General features: G+C 36.5%; 1 protein-coding gene across 1 annotated transcript in view; it reads right to left on the reverse strand.

Annotated features, from left to right (window-relative positions):
- Positions 1-17,861, reverse strand: part of COL28A1 (collagen type XXVIII alpha 1 chain) — a 199,001-nt gene that overhangs the window by 149,970 nt on the left and 31,170 nt on the right. Inside the window, 2 exon segments of the mRNA XM_064290408.1 lie at positions 12,864-12,905; positions 15,701-15,745. Coding sequence (XP_064146478.1) covers positions 12,864-12,905; positions 15,701-15,745 — 87 coding nt within the window.

Consider the following 17,861-nt stretch of genomic DNA (forward strand, 5'->3'; position numbering starts at 1 on the left):
AAAGTATTTTAAAAAAATTGTTTGCCTGCAAGTTAATTCATGTTTTTTGCTAGTGGATGAAAACCATTAAAAAAAAAAATCATCAATCCACCCATAGTTGAAAAGCCATCATATAAAAATAATAAGCATTTAAAATAAAATACAAGTCAAGGGGAAATATAACTTACAGAATTTGATCCGCACACATTTCAGACACATAAAGTTTACCTAGATCAGTGTAGTCACTGAATTAATGGTAAAGGTAATGTAAATTATTACTGGCAATACTGTGATCACTCAATGTGACTCCAGGTATAAACTAGTTATTAACAAGCTGCACTCAGTTTGGAACTACCATTATTTCAAATCTCCAACTAAAAACTTTTCTTAATACCATGAGCTTAGGTAAGAGAAAATGGCACAGTCCACCTACTATACTTACTTGTGCTTTCCAAAGAAGAAAAAACTATAATAACAAAGGATTGGTGAAGAGTATAGTGAAAATTATAGTATTGTACCAGATTTTAGTAACCCTTAACAACTGACTTTTTAGATTGCAATTATTAAGTTAAACCGGATGACATTGACCATATTTAGCCATATTTGACCTACAAAAATGGCAATTTCCTATGATTCAATCTAATAGGAAAGTCATGCTTCATCATATATGATAAATTCTAAGAAATTATACTATATTCCGTAAAAGGAAAGATGAATCAGCGACCCATCAGGAGGGCCTTTGAGAATCACAGCTTCAGTGGACACTGTTTGGGCTCCTCCAGCACAACATGAGTTGCTAGAGAGACTCAGGATGAGCCCTTTTCATAAATCTGAGAATGTGGACATCAATTCATGAGAGGAGACAGGTTCATATGACAGTGTGATATGTTCTTGGAAAATGTACACTTAGAATAAATTTAATTTCCTCTGTAGCAATGTTGCTAGTTAAAAGAATTAATGACACTGAGGTAATTATAAAAACATTTCTGACCTTCCTCTGAAGACATGGGAGTGGATGATTCTGTTCCATAAATTGCACAGTTTGACTGGGCACGTCAGTTAGACTCAACAATTTTGTGAGAAATCTGGCAGTATTTTGGATTCCTTGGTCCATCAGCACTTTCACCTTGGCAAGTCTCTACACACACACACACACACACACACACACACACACACACACCCATACCCCATCTGGCGATCTGCTGAGAACCATATGCGTCAGAGCTTTGGGAATGGTAATCATCTACCTTGAAGCCATTGGCTGACATCCCACATGTTCTGGCAGCCACTTCAAGTTGTCACTATCAGTTGTATCCTGTTAAATGATTTAATAAGCTCATTTAGAGTCCTAGTGGGCAGATGTGCATGTAGGTCAAGGCTTTTTCCACAGCAAGAATCACTGGATTGCTAATGAGTCTTTCCCTTTAATTAGACCCAGAATGAAATAGTACTTAGACTTTGACACTTCTGAAAGAAAACCATGCACACAGTTTGGCAGCTTGGCTCTGATTCTTCATTAAACAGATATTTGGAATTAAAACTGTACAGGCAGTCTTCCTATACACTGGGTAGTCACAACCTTGTTCAAAGCTGTTAGTCTGCCAGGAGAACTAGAAAGCATATTATTGTTTTTGGACAATTTAGAAAAGCTGATGTGTTCTCCAGCTAACCTGTACTTAAAATACTTTACATGAAGCCAAAAGTCTACTCAATCTGTTAAGAGAATTACGAGCTTAAAATAGTTTCTTTTTAGATTAAATTTTCCTTACTTAGGAATCATAGATATCCACGTTTCACCCAATTTAATTCACATCAAGTTATAAGGAATTATACCCTGCTACTTTTTTACATATCATGAATTTTAGTGGTTGAAAACAAGATCATGATGTTAGGAGATATTTAATATGTTTAATTGAGTGAGAGCTAAACTAAAACTACTCAAGATGCTTGCTTGAATGAAAAGTTAAAATTTTTTTTATAGTTGTTCGTATCTGTGATACTGAACTACTTCCAAAACAAAGTTGAAATATTAGTTACATTTAGTAGGCTGGCCTACTAAAGCTACTAAGCTAATGTTAAGCCAAAGCAAGTATTTAAATAATGATCAACACAAGGATGTGTTTTAAAAAAATACTGAATCTTCATTAGTGTTTTTTCTGTTCTAGTAAAATTTTTAACATTATAGAAAATGCAAGACCCTAAGTTACATATGTGAAATTATAATATTTTTAAGTCCTAAGTCTTCATGACACTTTTAAAATAATACAATAGCTTATTTAATGCACAAGAAACTTTTGATCAGTATGTCAACACTGTCCTTTTTATTACCCAAATGTCTTAGGACAATGGTCAACATTCCTGTCAGCTGCACCCTTCTATCTGATTTCCTCCACAACCGGTTGCCATCTGCCAACTTCTCTTTTGAAACTACTCTTTCAAAGGTTTCCAAAGACCTCACAATTGCCAAATTACGTGACCCCTTCTTAGGCTCCTTCCTACAAAAGATGTGACCTGTCTGCAATATGATACTGTTGACAACTCATTCTACTTATCTGTTCTTTCATTCATTCACTCATTCAGCAAATATTTAGTTGTTGTTTATCTTGGGAAGAATTGAGTTTCTGTTTATGGTGATGGGAAATTTAGCAACGGATATTGGTAAAAAAAAAAATTTTTTTTATTGGTAACAGTTGTACAGCATGATAAATGTAACTGATGTCACTAAATTGTACACAAGAAAAATGTTAAGTTGGCAAATATGTCATGTAAATGTTTACAAAAAGAAATGTAAATACCTAGAGGAAAAATATGTGTGAATATGCAAATTAGTGGACATATAATAATTTTTTTATCTCTCAGATGTGAAAATGGTATTTCTGACCTACTGTCGCTAGATATTCTGCTTTGGATTTTTTTTTAAAGCAGTGATGGACCTGCACATATCTGTCCAATTTTCTTGCCACTGGTTCATATCTGAAAGAAAGGCTAGCTAAAAGAGCCCTGGCCTGAAAGGATTCACTGGAGAATTCTACCAAACATTTACAGAAGAGTTCACGCCAATACTACTCAAACTATTTCAGAGCACAGAAAAGGAAGGAATTCTGAACTCATGCTATGAAACTAGAATAACCCTGATACCAAAGCCAGGCAAAGACACTACCAAAAAGGAAAATTAAAGACAAACATCCCTCATGAATATAGACACAAAAATTCTCAACAAAATTTAGCCAATAGAATTCAACAACGTATCAAAAAGAAAAAGAAAAATACATCACGACCAAGCGGGATTCATACATGATATGCAAGGATGGTTCGACATTAGAAAATCAATCAATGTAATCCACCACATAAATAAAATTAAACAAAAGAAACACATGAGCATCTCGATCAGTGCAAAAAAGGTATCTGATGAAGTCCAACACTCATTCCTGAAAAAAACTCTCAGCAAAATAGGAATAGAAGGGAAATTCCTCAATATAATCAAGAGCATTTACACAAAACCAACAGTCAACATTATTCTCAATGAAGAGAGACTGAAAATATTACCCTTAAAAATGGGAATTAGACGAGGATTTATCACCCTTTCTTTATCAGACTGCACAGCAATGGGTTTGAGTTTTGGCTTATTCAACATTGTACCGGAAGTCCTACCTAGAGCAATTAGGCAAGAAAAGGAAATGAAGGGCATTGAAATTGGCAAGAAAGAAGTAAAACTATCACTATTTGCAGATGATATGATCCTATACATAGAAAATCCCAAAGACTCCACAAGAAAGCTACTGTTACTAATAGGAGGATTCAGCAAAGTAGCGGAATATAAGATTAACATACGAAAATCAATGTGATTCCTATACTCCAACTGTCTTAGTTATCCAGTGTTGTAAATACCACAGGTAGATGGCTTTAACAAAGAGAAATTTATTCTCTCACAGCCTAGTAGGCTACAAATCCAAATTCAGGGCATCAGCTCCAGGGGAAGGCTTTCTTTCTGTCAGCTCTGGAGGAAGGTCCTTGTCATCAATCTTCCCCTGGTCAAAGAGCTTCCCAGACACAGGGGCCCTGGGTCCAAAGGACGCATTCTGCTCCCAGTGCTGCTTTCTTGGTGGTATGAGGTCTCCCAGTCTCTGCTTGCTTCCCTTTCCTTTATCTCTTGTAAGATAAAAGGTAGTGCAGATCACACCCCAGGGAAACTCCCTTTAGATTGGATCAGAGATGTGGCCTGAGTAAGGTTGTTACATCCCATCCTAATCCTCTTTTACATAATCTAATCTTGCCTAATTAACCACAAGGGGAGATTAAGATTTACAACACACAGGAAAATTACAATCACAAAATGGAGGACAATCTCACAATACTGGGAATCATGGCCCAACCAAGTTGACACATATTTTTGGGGGACACAATTCAATTCATGACACCAACAAAGAGAACCTTGAAAAGGGAATCAGAAAAACAATACCTTTTATAATAAAATAAAAAAAAATTTTTTTTTTTTTTAATGATAGTCCCCCCAAAATAAAATACTTAGGAATAAATCTAACCAGGGACATAAAAGACCTATACAAAGAAAACTACAAAACACTACTGCAAGACCTATATAAATGAAAAAACATACCCTGTTCTTGGATAGGAAGACTTAACATTGTGAAAATGTCAATGCTACCCAAAGCGATTTATAGATATAATACAATCCCAATCCAATTTCCAACAGCATTCTTTAACAAGATGGAAAAACTAATCACAAACTATACAGAAAAGAAGAGGACATGGATAAGTAAAGCATTATTGAAGAAGAACAAAGTAGGAAGCCTCACACTTCTTGATCTCAGAATCTGCTACATGGCCATGGTGAAAGAAGGCTAGCAATGTTTAAAGGTATAATGCATTGAAGAGCTAAAAGAATGGAAACTTGAGCACACTGACAGCTACCTGAAGTACCTCCATGTGCCTTCCTAGCCCCAGATATCAAAAGTTGTTAGCCCTCTTGGTAAAACTAATCTCTTTTTGTGACACATTTAAAACAAAACAAAACAAAAAAAACCAGGATGTTATGTAGGGATGTTTACTAGCTTTATAATTTTAATTTCAGTGTGTGTACATTTAGCTATTGTTTACTTAATTTCTGGATAAGCACTTGGAAAATATTTCCTGTGTTTGGGAACCTCAAAAAATGGAATGGAGGTTTGACAGTGTAGGATAAGAACAGTTCTGTAGAGTGTACAAGAATTGTGTGGTGCAGAACTCTATGGGGTGGGGTTAAATGTTTAATTTACACCCATTAACTCAGCCCTGGAGGCGCAATGGTTAAGCACTTGGCTGCTAACTGAAAGGTAAGCGGTTTGAATCCACCAGCTGCTCCACCAGAGAAAAGACCTAGAAATCAGCTCCAGTAAAGACTTCTGCCTAGGAAACTCTATATGGCAATTCTACTTTGTCATATGGGGTCACTATGAGTCGAAATGGGCTCGAAGGCATACAATAGCAACACTCCTCTTGAAACATGGTTTCAGTTTATCCATTAACACTGGGTCCTTTGTTCATCTTGAATGGATATTTGATTCACTGGAGATTATTTACCCTGGCCATCTCTGTTTTTTAAACTGGACCAGACAATTGCTATTTCTCTATAGGTTTTCTTCATGCCTCACAAGCTAAGCTGAACAGGAAGTAAGACCAAGACCAAGTCCCACAAGTAAAAGAACTTTGAATTTCTTACACTTGAGTATAGAGCAAGGAGAAAACACTTAGGTTGGAAAAAAAAAAAAAACCTGTAGAAAATATTATAAATGCCCTGCAGTAGAACAATGGAAGAGGTTAAAAAAAAAAAAAAAAAACAATGGAAGAGGTTAGGAGAGGAAATTCATCTATTCAGATAAATTAATAAATAATATATCACAGTATTTTTTAATTATGTGAGGTTTAACATATGGTACTTTGCCTTGGGAAAATACACCAGGGACATTTCCTAGTGTACTTTCAGCCTTAGCATTAAACTCTAGTGCTAGGATACTTCAAAGTGTCACAGCTCTTTCCTACACATGCCAGTGAGCAGTCCCTCTTCCTGCAAGCACAAACAGAGTCTTGAAAAGAGGAAATTTGCATGAGATTTGAGAAGGAAATGCCTTTCAGAAATAACCTCAGAAAAACCTCAAGAAATGGCAAAAATTACCTAACAGGGACTTGGCACACCCAGTGTTCTACCATATTTGCTTGTTCAAAACTAACTTTGGTCATTCGTTCCCCGTGGTTTGGAAGGCCTGACAATCTTGATCCATTCTTTCTAGTTATTAGAGGGTCCATTCTACTGCTAGATGTGACTGAAACCTGAGACACCACAAGGACCTCATAGAAGTCAGCATAGGGCTCTTGGGGGCTCAGCCTTTACTCAGAGCATAGAGCTATGTCCTGAGTTAATTTTCAGTTTGATCCTAAGGATAAGGTTTCTCAGGCACTGGCATGATTTTAATTCTAAATGATTTCACAAATCAACATGATATTCTTATTATGACCCTTGTGTATGGGAGAAGCTGAGGTGGCCTTGGAGCTAAAGCTTCATTTTGAGTAACATCTGTTTTGTTTCTATGGCAACAAGGGCATTCAGGCCAGAATAGGTGCTACTTTGCATGTGGAAAATATTAATAATAGAAACAATTTGAGAAATTTGACCAAAACCACATTTTTCCTTGATTTAATACATTATTTTTTCCCTTTTGTTCTTCAGCCACTTTTTCTGCAAATGCTTTGATGAAGATAATCCAGCCACTAGAGCAACAAAAAGTGATTGTTTTTGTAGTAATGAGAAAGACCATCCATAAATGCAAAGACATAGGCAGGCCCCATCTAGAAACTCTCATGGAATCCTTGCAAATGTTACAAGTCTGAAGGTCTCTAAGGTGGTGTAAAAGACATAATATATGAAAATGTACAATTAGCATCAGTGGTTCCTTTTCCCCCATAACTCCCTATTTTCTTTCCTTGCATTTCAGGTGAACAACGGGTTGTCTGTACTAACCAAATCATACCAGAAGGGGAGATAGAGTCAATTTTTGTACTGTAAAAAGTATGCATTTATCTCAAGCCAAATACCTGGGAAATCAGTTTTTTTCTTCCCTAAGGGAGTAAATACAATATTGTGCTAAGAGCAGACTAGCTGAGTTTGAATTCTGGCTCTGTCCCTTACTTTAGCAACTTGGACATGTTGTTTAAACTGTGTGCCTTAATGGCCTCATCTGACCTAAGAACAGATCACGCCTCAAAAGGTGATTATTAGCATTAAATGGGTATTTACAACTGTTCCTGTAAGTGGTAGGTGCACAATAAATAAATGTTGGCAATTATAATAGAAATTACAAATAATTATATGCAGAAAATATAGAATTACTGAATAATAGAGATTTTCTTGCACAATTTGCAATAACAATTTGTTAAAAAACATTAATAAAATGTTAATGGATGAAAAGTAATAAGTAACTATATAACATAACATCTCCAGACTTACAAACAAAATATTTAATTAAGTCTTCAAAATTTAGACATATGTTCTGAAAGGTCAGATGAAATCATTTCCTGAAACCTAACTCTTAAGACAATACAATAATAAATGTATAAAATAGAAAAAATTAGTAATGAGCAATGTGACATGGGTCTCTTGGTGACAGATCCAGTAAGTAGAAATCATCCAGAAATTAGTAATAGCTTTGAAGTAAGAGTCAAGAGATCACTAAATTAGTGACCATAAATGTAAACAGGAGGAAAATAGGGACGCCACCTGATGGCCACCTCACCCCCTCCCAACAACTTCCAGTATTCTCTAGAAACGACCATCTTTTCAATGACTATTAACACTAAGGTGAAAAGACCTGGTGTGATTTTGTGATTAAAAACTAAGCGGTCAGACTATGAAACATAAAGAGAAGTGGTCAAATGATAGACCTGTCACCTCTCCTCACCAACATCACCCACAGCTGCCTGACCTCCTCCCAGCTCAGTCCTCCTCAGATACCCTGCGGAACTGACAGAGCTGGGCTGTGCCTCCGCCCAGGCAAGCCATTTGATCCAAGCTTCATCTCATTTTCTAAGATAAGCACATTGGAATAGTATGATTTCTAACATACTTTGTGCCTCTAAAGCGCTATAATTTGATGGCTGTTGCAAGCCTGAAGCCTGAGCCCTGATTTTAAGCCTCTTTTTTCACAAATGAAAATGATCTTGAGTAGCCAAACAGTCCTAGAAATCTTTGTAAACTGTCAAAAAAAATTTTTTTTTTCTTGCTGCTGGATATTACCTATAACCAACGCAATTTTATGAAAAATTCTATTCAGTGCTCAAAGGAATGACTTCTTTCCCCCAGAAAGAATTAATCATAGGCAAGGACTGGAAAAAGACAATTTCCCCAGATGAAGCTTAGGCACGCTCCCGCTGCAAAGACCATTCTATTTTAATTTGCCAATTAAAAGTGGCCTGGGAATCACACGTTGTCATTATCTCATTAAAAATACTACACCTGTCGTTTGCTTTCCTCTCTCTGGAGAAAGAACACTCAAGCAGCACAACTGCTCCCCACAACTTAAATTAAAAAAAAAAAAAATGCTGTTGAGTCAATTCCAACTCACAGTGACCCTACAGGACCAAGTAGAACTGACCCATAGTGTTTCCAAGGAGAGGCTGGTGGATTTGAACTGCCAACCTTTTGGTTAGCAGCCGAGCTCTTAACCACTGCGTTAATACCACACTTAAAGGATTGGCCTTATCTACGGTCAGGCTGGGAAAGCAGTTTCTGTTGTTACTGCACCCACAGATTCCACAGATCTCCAGCCACTAAGTCAATCCCATTTATTGGATATTTACTGTATCCGTGAAATTTACTACACATTGGGAAGAGGTAAAAAGGAACTAAAATGCTTTATACTGAGTGAAGGAAGTCAATCACAAAAGGACAGTATATGATCTCATTCATATGAAATATCTAGAATAAGCAAATGTATAGAGACCAAAGTTTATTAGTGGTTACCAGGGATGGGATGGGGGTAGGGGGAGGGAGCCCTGCCAGAGAAGCCCTGGTGGCATAGTGGTTAAGACCTTGGCTGCTAACCAAAAGGCCAGCAGTTCGAATCTACTAGCCATCCCTTGGAAACTCTACGGGGCAGTTTTACTCTGTCCTATAGGGTCACTATCAGTTGGAATCAACTCGACAGTGACAAGTTTTTTGGTTACCAGGGGCAGGAGAAAGAGGGAAGGAGAGGTCATTGCTTAGGGGGCACTGAGTTTCTGTTTATGGTGATGGAAAATGTGGCAATGGACATTGGTGATGGTTGCACAACTTGATTAATGTAATGGATGTCACTAAATTGTACACATAAAAAACGTTAAATTTGCAAATGTTGTGTTATATATTTTTTTACAACAATAAAAAACAAAGAGCAGATTTCCCACAAATTAATGGCCATTCTCATCAGAAAATGAAGCCTTATAACCAGGTTTTCTAAAGATCCTTCTTCTTAACATCTTTTGATTCTATTAGGCTCTTATGCAACCTTTCCCTGTCTTGTGTGATTATTTATAGAATGACATCACAGGCATGGCACGCATGGTTGAGGTGACAGCTGTGTCATCAAAAACGCTTGAATTCTTTTATAAGTGCCCTTGTCATAAGATTTCTATTGAAGTGGTGTTACATGTGGAACATAGAGTGATTTGAATTGTGCTACTTGTTATCTCTTTTCAGTTTCTAGTCAGTTGTGACAAGACTAAAGGGAAAAAATGGAAAGAAAATAGAGCAAAGATTCTGAATAATAACTTATATTAAATAATGTCTCCCTGAAGAATATATAATAATAAAAAAATAAAGCTACGCCCCTGACCCTCCATGTACTTGAACATGATTCTGTATATACACATGCAGATTATTATACATTTCCAAAGATACTTCCTCAAACAGCCCACTGATTTCCATCTAATGAAAACATGTGTTACCATAGCTGACTAGAGGGAGGACGAACCTTACCTTATTGCTTTGAAATCCCTTTGGGCCTGGATCCCCTCAAGATCCACTAATAGCCTGCTCCAAGACGAAAATCAAGAATTAGTTGTGTGTGCAAAAGGCCAACCAGGAATGGGTCATTCCTTAGGGTCTCTAGAGAGCCTGGGGTTTGAAGTCAGACTGTAATTCACAGTTAAATTAGGATTACATGAGACTGAGAAATGAGATGAGATAAAAATTCCAAGCAGCTTCTAAAATAGCATTTACACTGAGTGCAAACATTTATTAATGAGGCTTTTGTTTTCTAAACTTGTATCTTCCAATCTTGTTCCCATGCTGGATGGACCCCTTTTTAGAAAAGCTTTGCCTATCAAACAACTTTTTTAAAAATTAGTTTGTCTTTATGTTTTTTATAGCTAAGACATCTCTAACTGAAGGTTGGAGCTTCTGATAATCCTGTGATAACCAGAGTTACTGCCTTGCCCTGACATAATTCCAAGTCAAAGCAAAGGAGTACTAGGTACTATCTAGGAAATCTTGGGTAAAAGTATCATTTTCAATAGACTTTTTTGAAATACTGAAATTAACACTTCAACTGCCCCCTCACCCCCAGCCCCACTAGAACTTCAAAGGAACAAGATTCCAGACTGGAAAACACTGATCCAAATCATTTTCTGAAATCCATGGGATAAGTCTAACTTGAACAGATACCTTAAAGTGTCATTCCATGTTATTGAGCATTAACTACTTGCAGTGATAGAAAAATACAAATTCTGTAATTTAGATAAAATGCATAGCTCTTCTAACTGCATTATAGTAGCAATGCAAAAATAGCCATTCCCTCTTTTTAACTACTTAGGACTTTATCAGTTTTCTCAAACTTTAATTTTTTAACTTTCATTCCTTCATCTACTCACCTAAATCAGTTTATCAAAACATTAGGGCAGTAGTTCCCAAACTTTGCTGCACATTGGGGTCACCTGGAGATCAATAGCACCATTGAGGCCTGGCTCCCATCCCAAGACACTCTGATTTAATTGGTAATGGGTGCACCTAGGTGGAGGGAATTTTAAAAGGTCTCTTAAATATAATCTATTGCCATCATGTCTATTCCAACTCATAGTGACCCTATAACCAAAAAAAAAAAAAGAAAAACACCCAAACCCTTTGCCATTGAGCCGATTCCAACTCATAGCAACCATATAGGACAGAGTAGAACTGCCCTGTAGGGTTTCCAAGGAGCACCTGGTGGATTTGAACTGCCGACCTTTTGGTTAGCAGCCAAACCCTTAACCACTGTACGACCATGGCTCCAAAAAAGCTCCAAAAGCTCTCTAGGTGATTCTAATATGCAGCAAAGTTTGGGAACGACTGTTTCAGGGTAAAATTACCTCATCGATATAACAGTTCATCTAGCGACTACACATAGTAAATGCAGGCTATACAGTGCAACCACAATGTCCCAAAATGCATTATGCAAAAATTGGAAACCGCCTGACAATGAGCAGCAACGAAAAGGAACAACATGCTTCAGTTATCTATAATATTATGGACTTCTAACCAATTGTATTTTGCTTAAATTCACTAAAATTATGCCTGTGATCTCAGAGTTTACGGTTGTCACGATAAATCTTAGCTTATATTTATCCACATTTTATGCAATGAACTTTTATAACCCAAATTTTAAATGCCATTGGTAAGGCACATGTAGAAGAAGAAATTAAGAAAACCATTCTTAAGGTCATTATGAGCCCAAGAGACAGAAAGGGCCACATGAACTAGAGACTACATCATCCTGAGATCCGAAGAACTAGATGGTGTCCAGCTACAACTGATGACTGCCCTGACAGGGAGCACAACAGAGAATCCCTGAGGGAGCAGGAGAACAGTGGGATGCAGACCCCAAATTCTTATAAAAAGACCAGACTTAATGGTCTGACTAAGACTAGAAGAATCCCAGCAGTCATGGTCCCCAAACCTTCTGTTGGCCCAGGACAGGAACCATTTCTGAAGCCAACTCAGCAGACATGGATTGGACTGGACAATGGGTTGGAGAGAGATGCTGATGAGGAGTGAGCTACTTGCATCTGGTGGACACTTGAGACTGTGTTGGCATCTCCTGTCTGGAGGGGAGATGGGAGGGTAGAGGGGGTTAGAAACTAGCAAAACGGTCACGAAAGGAGAGACTGGAAAGAGGGAGCGGGCTGACTCATTAGGGGGAGAGGAAGTGGAGTATGTAGTAAGGTGTATATAAGTTTATATGTGAGAGACTGACTTGATTTGTAAACTTTCACTTAAAGCACAATACAAATTATTTTTTTAAAAAAAGAAAATCATTCTTAAAATCCATTTTTTTAATTCCAGGTTATCTCAAATTTACTTGAGATAGCTTATTCTAACCCTGCCTATTAATTAGAAGCAAAAATAAAAACAAATACGCTGTCTACTTACTGAAATTACTCTATATGGGGTTTTATGCAGTAAAGACTTATTGCGATTGCCTTGTATTCAATGAGTTTCCCAGAATCTGCTTCCACTAAATCAATACAGTTACATATTTATCCATTCATTATAATATAGAATGAAGATGATAAATAAGTCATTCTGAAAGCCAGAACTTTATTTCTTAATTACTTGGGCATTGAGAACTATACTAAACAGAATAAGCTGGACACTGGCGATAGGCAAGCAAAGGGCAGTCTGTCATCAAGTAGAGATGACAGAGAGTCCAATGTTGGGGAACAAATTGGATAAATGGCTATTATGACCCCTTCTGTTGATACAGTTTTATTTTCTCTACTGCTGAAAAGATGTTGTAATCCCCAAAATATATTCTCTGTGTGTTCTCCTGTTTTGACTACTGCCCCAGCTTCAGACTTGGACTTGGTTTTGACCTTCTTGCCTAAAGTTCTCTGGATCCCTTTAGTCCATATGGCCCTGGGTATCCCTGTGCAATAAAAAGGGCAATAAACTGCTCTAAATATCCATCTTCATAATGCAGTGATTTTAGGTGGAAGGGAAGGGAATGTGTCCTTGGTAAAGGCCTATCTTCCCGGTTACTCAATCAAAATCAGCAAGTTCATTGTTAATGAAATGATCCTAATAAATAAGCCAACTAGAGGTCAAACTTCCCTTTAGTAAACAAACTCCATGAAAACGCAATTTTAGATGAAAGTCCTTTTCTTGTACGTTGAGATTTTGATCAGAGGTTAAAAAGAAATTTTTTTTTGTTTTCCACAAAATTCCTTAGAAGGCAGTAACCTTCACAGAATACCATTTTCTTCCAGTGGGCAATGCAGTTAAACTAACAGTTTAGTGAGTTCCTGTGATATCTAGATCACTCTTTTGCCTCTCTTCAAGATGTAAAACCAAAAAAACCAAACCCAGCGCCGTCGAGTCAATTCTGACTCATAGCAACCCTTAGGAAAACACTGTTTATATTGAACAGTTTTCTAATAGAAAATATTTCAATATGTTCCATAATTAGGAAACCCTTAAATTTCATTTTTAGGGAAGTATAATCTAGCCTAGTCTTTCTTTTCTCATATTTCTTTTTTTCTGCTTACCAAAGTATAGCCAAAGATAGATACTTTGAGAATTATAGAAAAAGGTACATAATTTTTTTTAAAATGCAGAGACAACAGCTGTTAACATTTTAAGCAACAATAACATTTTACTCCCAATAGATTTTTCTTCAAATAATTTGATCAAAATGTATATCCAATTTTGTGTCCTACTTATTTGGCTTTACATCATATCAAAATTATTTTTTCATGTCATTAATATCTGTTAGTAAATTGAATAATATTCAAAAATAAGAATCTATCATAATTTACTTATTCATTTCCCTAGTTTTGACATTTGAATTGTTTCTGATGATTGCTATCTTAAGTAATAATGAATACCTTTGTGTATAAATCTTGGTCCAACATCTGATTCCTTCCTAAGGGTAGGTTCTTAGAGGAGCCCTGGTGACACAACGGTTAAGAGCTCAGCTGGCTACAGTTTGACTCTATCAGCTGCTCCTTGGACACCATATGGGTCATTTCTACTCTGTCCTACAGGGTCGCTAGGAGTCAAAATCCAGGTTCGTAGAAGGAAATGACTGAATCATGGACTATCAGCATATTCAATGCTCTCTATTGCTCGCCTTCTGTCTCTCACACCACATATGGAAATAGAGAAACTTCCCTTCATAAATTTTATTCAAACTTTCATTCCAACGATCTGAGTATGAGAGAGCTCATCCTCATCTCATGGCAACTCATCAGCACTGATTACTTTAGTGTTTGCAAATCTGACAGGTTTTAATAATTTCACTTACCTAGTTGCTAATGTGTCCAGCTATTTTTCTCATTTATTATTTATTTGTATTTCTTTTGTGTCTCTTCATGCTCTTGGCATGTTTTTCCTTTGGATTTGTGTATACCCTCCATGTCAAAACCAAACCCATTGCCATAGAGTCAATTCCAACTCATAGCAACCCTATGTCAAGGACAGTGTATTTCATTGACTCTAAGATACTTTTTTTTTTCACATTTTTGCATTTCTGACATTGGGGTATGTTTTCCAATCAATTGCATCTTATATTTATAATTGGCAGTGTTTTTTTCTTGCTTGCTGGCACAGAAGATAATGAAGCATTTAACAATCTCTGGCATTTTGTTGTTTGGCATCTTAGTCAATGAAATATGATAGTAACTCCACCAGTCATATTTATTTCAAATATTTTTCCCAGTTTATGGTTTGACTTTCATTTTTGTTCTATTCTGTATTTGGCCCTTCTTCTGAATTTCCTTGTATCCATGTCAATCTGCCAAATTCAAACATCCTCCAGGAAGAGCCCACTCATTATCACACTTTTCATTTTGCCAAGAAAAATTTACCAAGGCTATATTTTGCAGATTCACCTGACCTTTAATTCTTTGGTAGTTTAACAGCTTTCAGAAAGTCTTGGGCTATTTAAAGTGTTTAGTTACATGAGCCATTGCCGTTATTTTATTCTCTTCCTTTCACATTCTGCCTCATTTTCTCCCCTTGGCTCCCTCCTATAACTATAATGTAGGCATTGAAATTTAGTATCTTGGTGACATGCTATTAATAGTTATTAACTATAATGAAAATTATTTATTTTTATTCTGTACTTTTTTGGCCTCATTATCACTATGTTTTTATGAGATATATTTACTTTCCAGTCCATTAAGTAACTTCCACATACTCATGTCGTTCCAGCTTAAGTAATCTATTCATATTTATTTTTTAACTGAAGATAAATACCTACCCAATTGTCTATGCCTTGCTGCATTTTCAAAATTTTAAATGATTATTTATCTGCAACACTGTTTATCACTATTTCATAGAGTTCTCCACTCTACTGTGGAAAAGTGCCTGTTTTCAGCGTTTACCTCTGGAAAGCACTTCAACTCTGCCCTGATTGGACCTGGAGTTGATTGTGCTGGTGAAATTATTCTTTCACCATAACACTCAGTAGGCCTGGCCTCAAAGGTTAGGGTGTCACAACACAAAGTCTTAATGATCCATAACAAAGGCGTTTGGAGGCTCCATGAACTAAAGTTAGCTATTGCTTTGTTTTCTACTTCATATTTTAGATGCGAAAGTGAAGCCATTGCCTCTGCAACTCCAGTAGTGAGACCAACATAATTCATCCCAGGAATTTTCTCTTAAGAAAACTCAACTCAAAATGGATCACAGCTGTTAGCATTTTAAAAATATGTTCCTTACTTTGTCACTTTTAATTCCTGGTTTACCACATTCTCCATGTTCACCCTAACAAATAAGTAAAATAAGAAGACATTTGAAGTCATTCAAGGTTAAGATTATTTTAAAGATTCATGGCAGAATCTTATACTATAAACACTCTGATGATTTCCACACAACTTTATCCTCAATATTGTTGATTGATAATTGCTATCCATAAGTCATACTTAACCTGAAAGGATCAAATCAGTGATACCACCTAACAGGGATTAACATTTGCGAGAGACTGATGAAATTGGAAGAAAAAGAGCTAAGGTTTACTGAGCATCTACCATATGTAATTTAGTTGAATTCACATAACAGCCCAAGGAGATTGGTTTTATAATTCTCATTTTATAGATGAGAAAATTTAAGCTCAACAAGATAGCCTTCTGAGATCACATAAGTAGTAAGAAGAAGAATCAAGGTCTGAACTCAAGTCTTGTCTGACTCGGAATCCCTATTTTTTCCACTACAGCATGCTCTGGCCTGAGCACCAAACTTGGTCACTTAGTAGTGTTTGCCTAGTTAACTGTGAGAGAATGGTTCTAAGACTGTGTCATGGTTTGATGGGAAATGGTGCTGTGATGAATAGCAAGGTCTGCTGTGGAAGAGAGAATGGGGCATGGTGGCAAGCCAGCTAAATATTTTCCATCATCAAGCTCTACTCTCCTGCCTTCCCTGGGATGTTAATGAAAAAAGTAACATTTGGATTATGTTTTACAGTTTATTAATAACATTTTACAGACTTTATCTCAGTTCATCTGACATTAACTATCTAAGGGAGAAATTATTATCCCAATTTTAAGGGCTGAAAAATTGTGATTTAGAAAGGTTAAACAATTTCTTGGGTAGAGTGAGAATTGGGACCTCTGAATACTAATCTACAATATTAGACTTTTAAGACTTCAAATAATTAGAACTGAAAAGAAACAAAGTCAATTTAAAAAGTGACTAAAATTTCATAATCATAATACCATCTCTTGCTTATAAAGCACTTCAAGACTTTTCGAAGTGCTTTCATCTAGATTACTTACTCTGAGCCTCAAGGTAATTCTATTTTTAAGATAAGGAAACCCAACTGAAGAAGCTAAATGATTTACCTAAATGTACATGCTAGCCAATGGCACAGGAGAGCTCTGATTTCTGGTCCAGTGCCCTCACTATTAATTTCTGCTTCTGTTGCTGCTTTATCATCCATGTGCTGCTCTAGAACACGCAACTCAAAGTGCTGCTACACAATGACATAAGGAACTTGTGCTAGAATGTAAATCAATGCACTGCTTCCAGGAAGTCTTTTTATAAAAAATAAATGTCAGCTGAACTAAAATGTATTTAGTAATATAGTGGATTTATATTCTGGAGTACGGTTTATCTTATTGCAAAATAGAAACAATTTGTAGACTGACAGCTAGTCTGCAGACCACACTTTGAGTAGCAATATTCTAAGGAAGGAAATCATAATTGCAGCCACGTAGTTTGTGCAAGGTCTTCTATATTATTGAAACCCTCAAAACAGCCTTGCAAGGTGTATGTGTATATGTATATATATGAAATATGTGTACATATTTATATGAAATATATATATATTTCAGAGATGAGGAAAATGAGATTCAGAAATGTTAAATAGCTTGCCAGTGAACATACATTTGAATCTGTTAGACTCCCAAGTCCATGTTTTTTATCAGACACCCAAAGCTGAATAAGGCACACTGTCTTGGTCTGCAAGTTATGTCTCCTTAACCCAACACTTCCGTCTAGAGTACCGCCTGGGCTATTGCTGGCATTAAAGGCAGGAAAGGAGGTGCAATTCTTAGAGCTGGGTATGCTGCTGTTCAAAATCTATTTTTTCTTCACATCACATTGTGAGTCAAACTGGCCCAGGTAAAACTGAGCTTTTACTTACAACAAGTTGAACATTTATTTATGAATGTAAATGGAAAATCACTCTTGAAGAATCAGGAAGCAATTAATTTAATAATGATAGATGGAAATAAAATGAGTCAACTACCAAAATATAAAACAGAAAAGCTCCATAAATACACTCAAAATTCTTCGTACGAGAATTCACATTCCATTTGTCCAGACAGGTTTGTTAGTTTAGGGTCCTGAAGAACAGCATTTGCTTTGGGGGAAGGTTTTCATG

Source organism: Loxodonta africana, chromosome 8 (assembly GCF_030014295.1).
Source record: "Loxodonta africana isolate mLoxAfr1 chromosome 8, mLoxAfr1.hap2, whole genome shotgun sequence".
Lineage (NCBI taxonomy): Eukaryota > Metazoa > Chordata > Mammalia > Proboscidea > Elephantidae > Loxodonta > Loxodonta africana.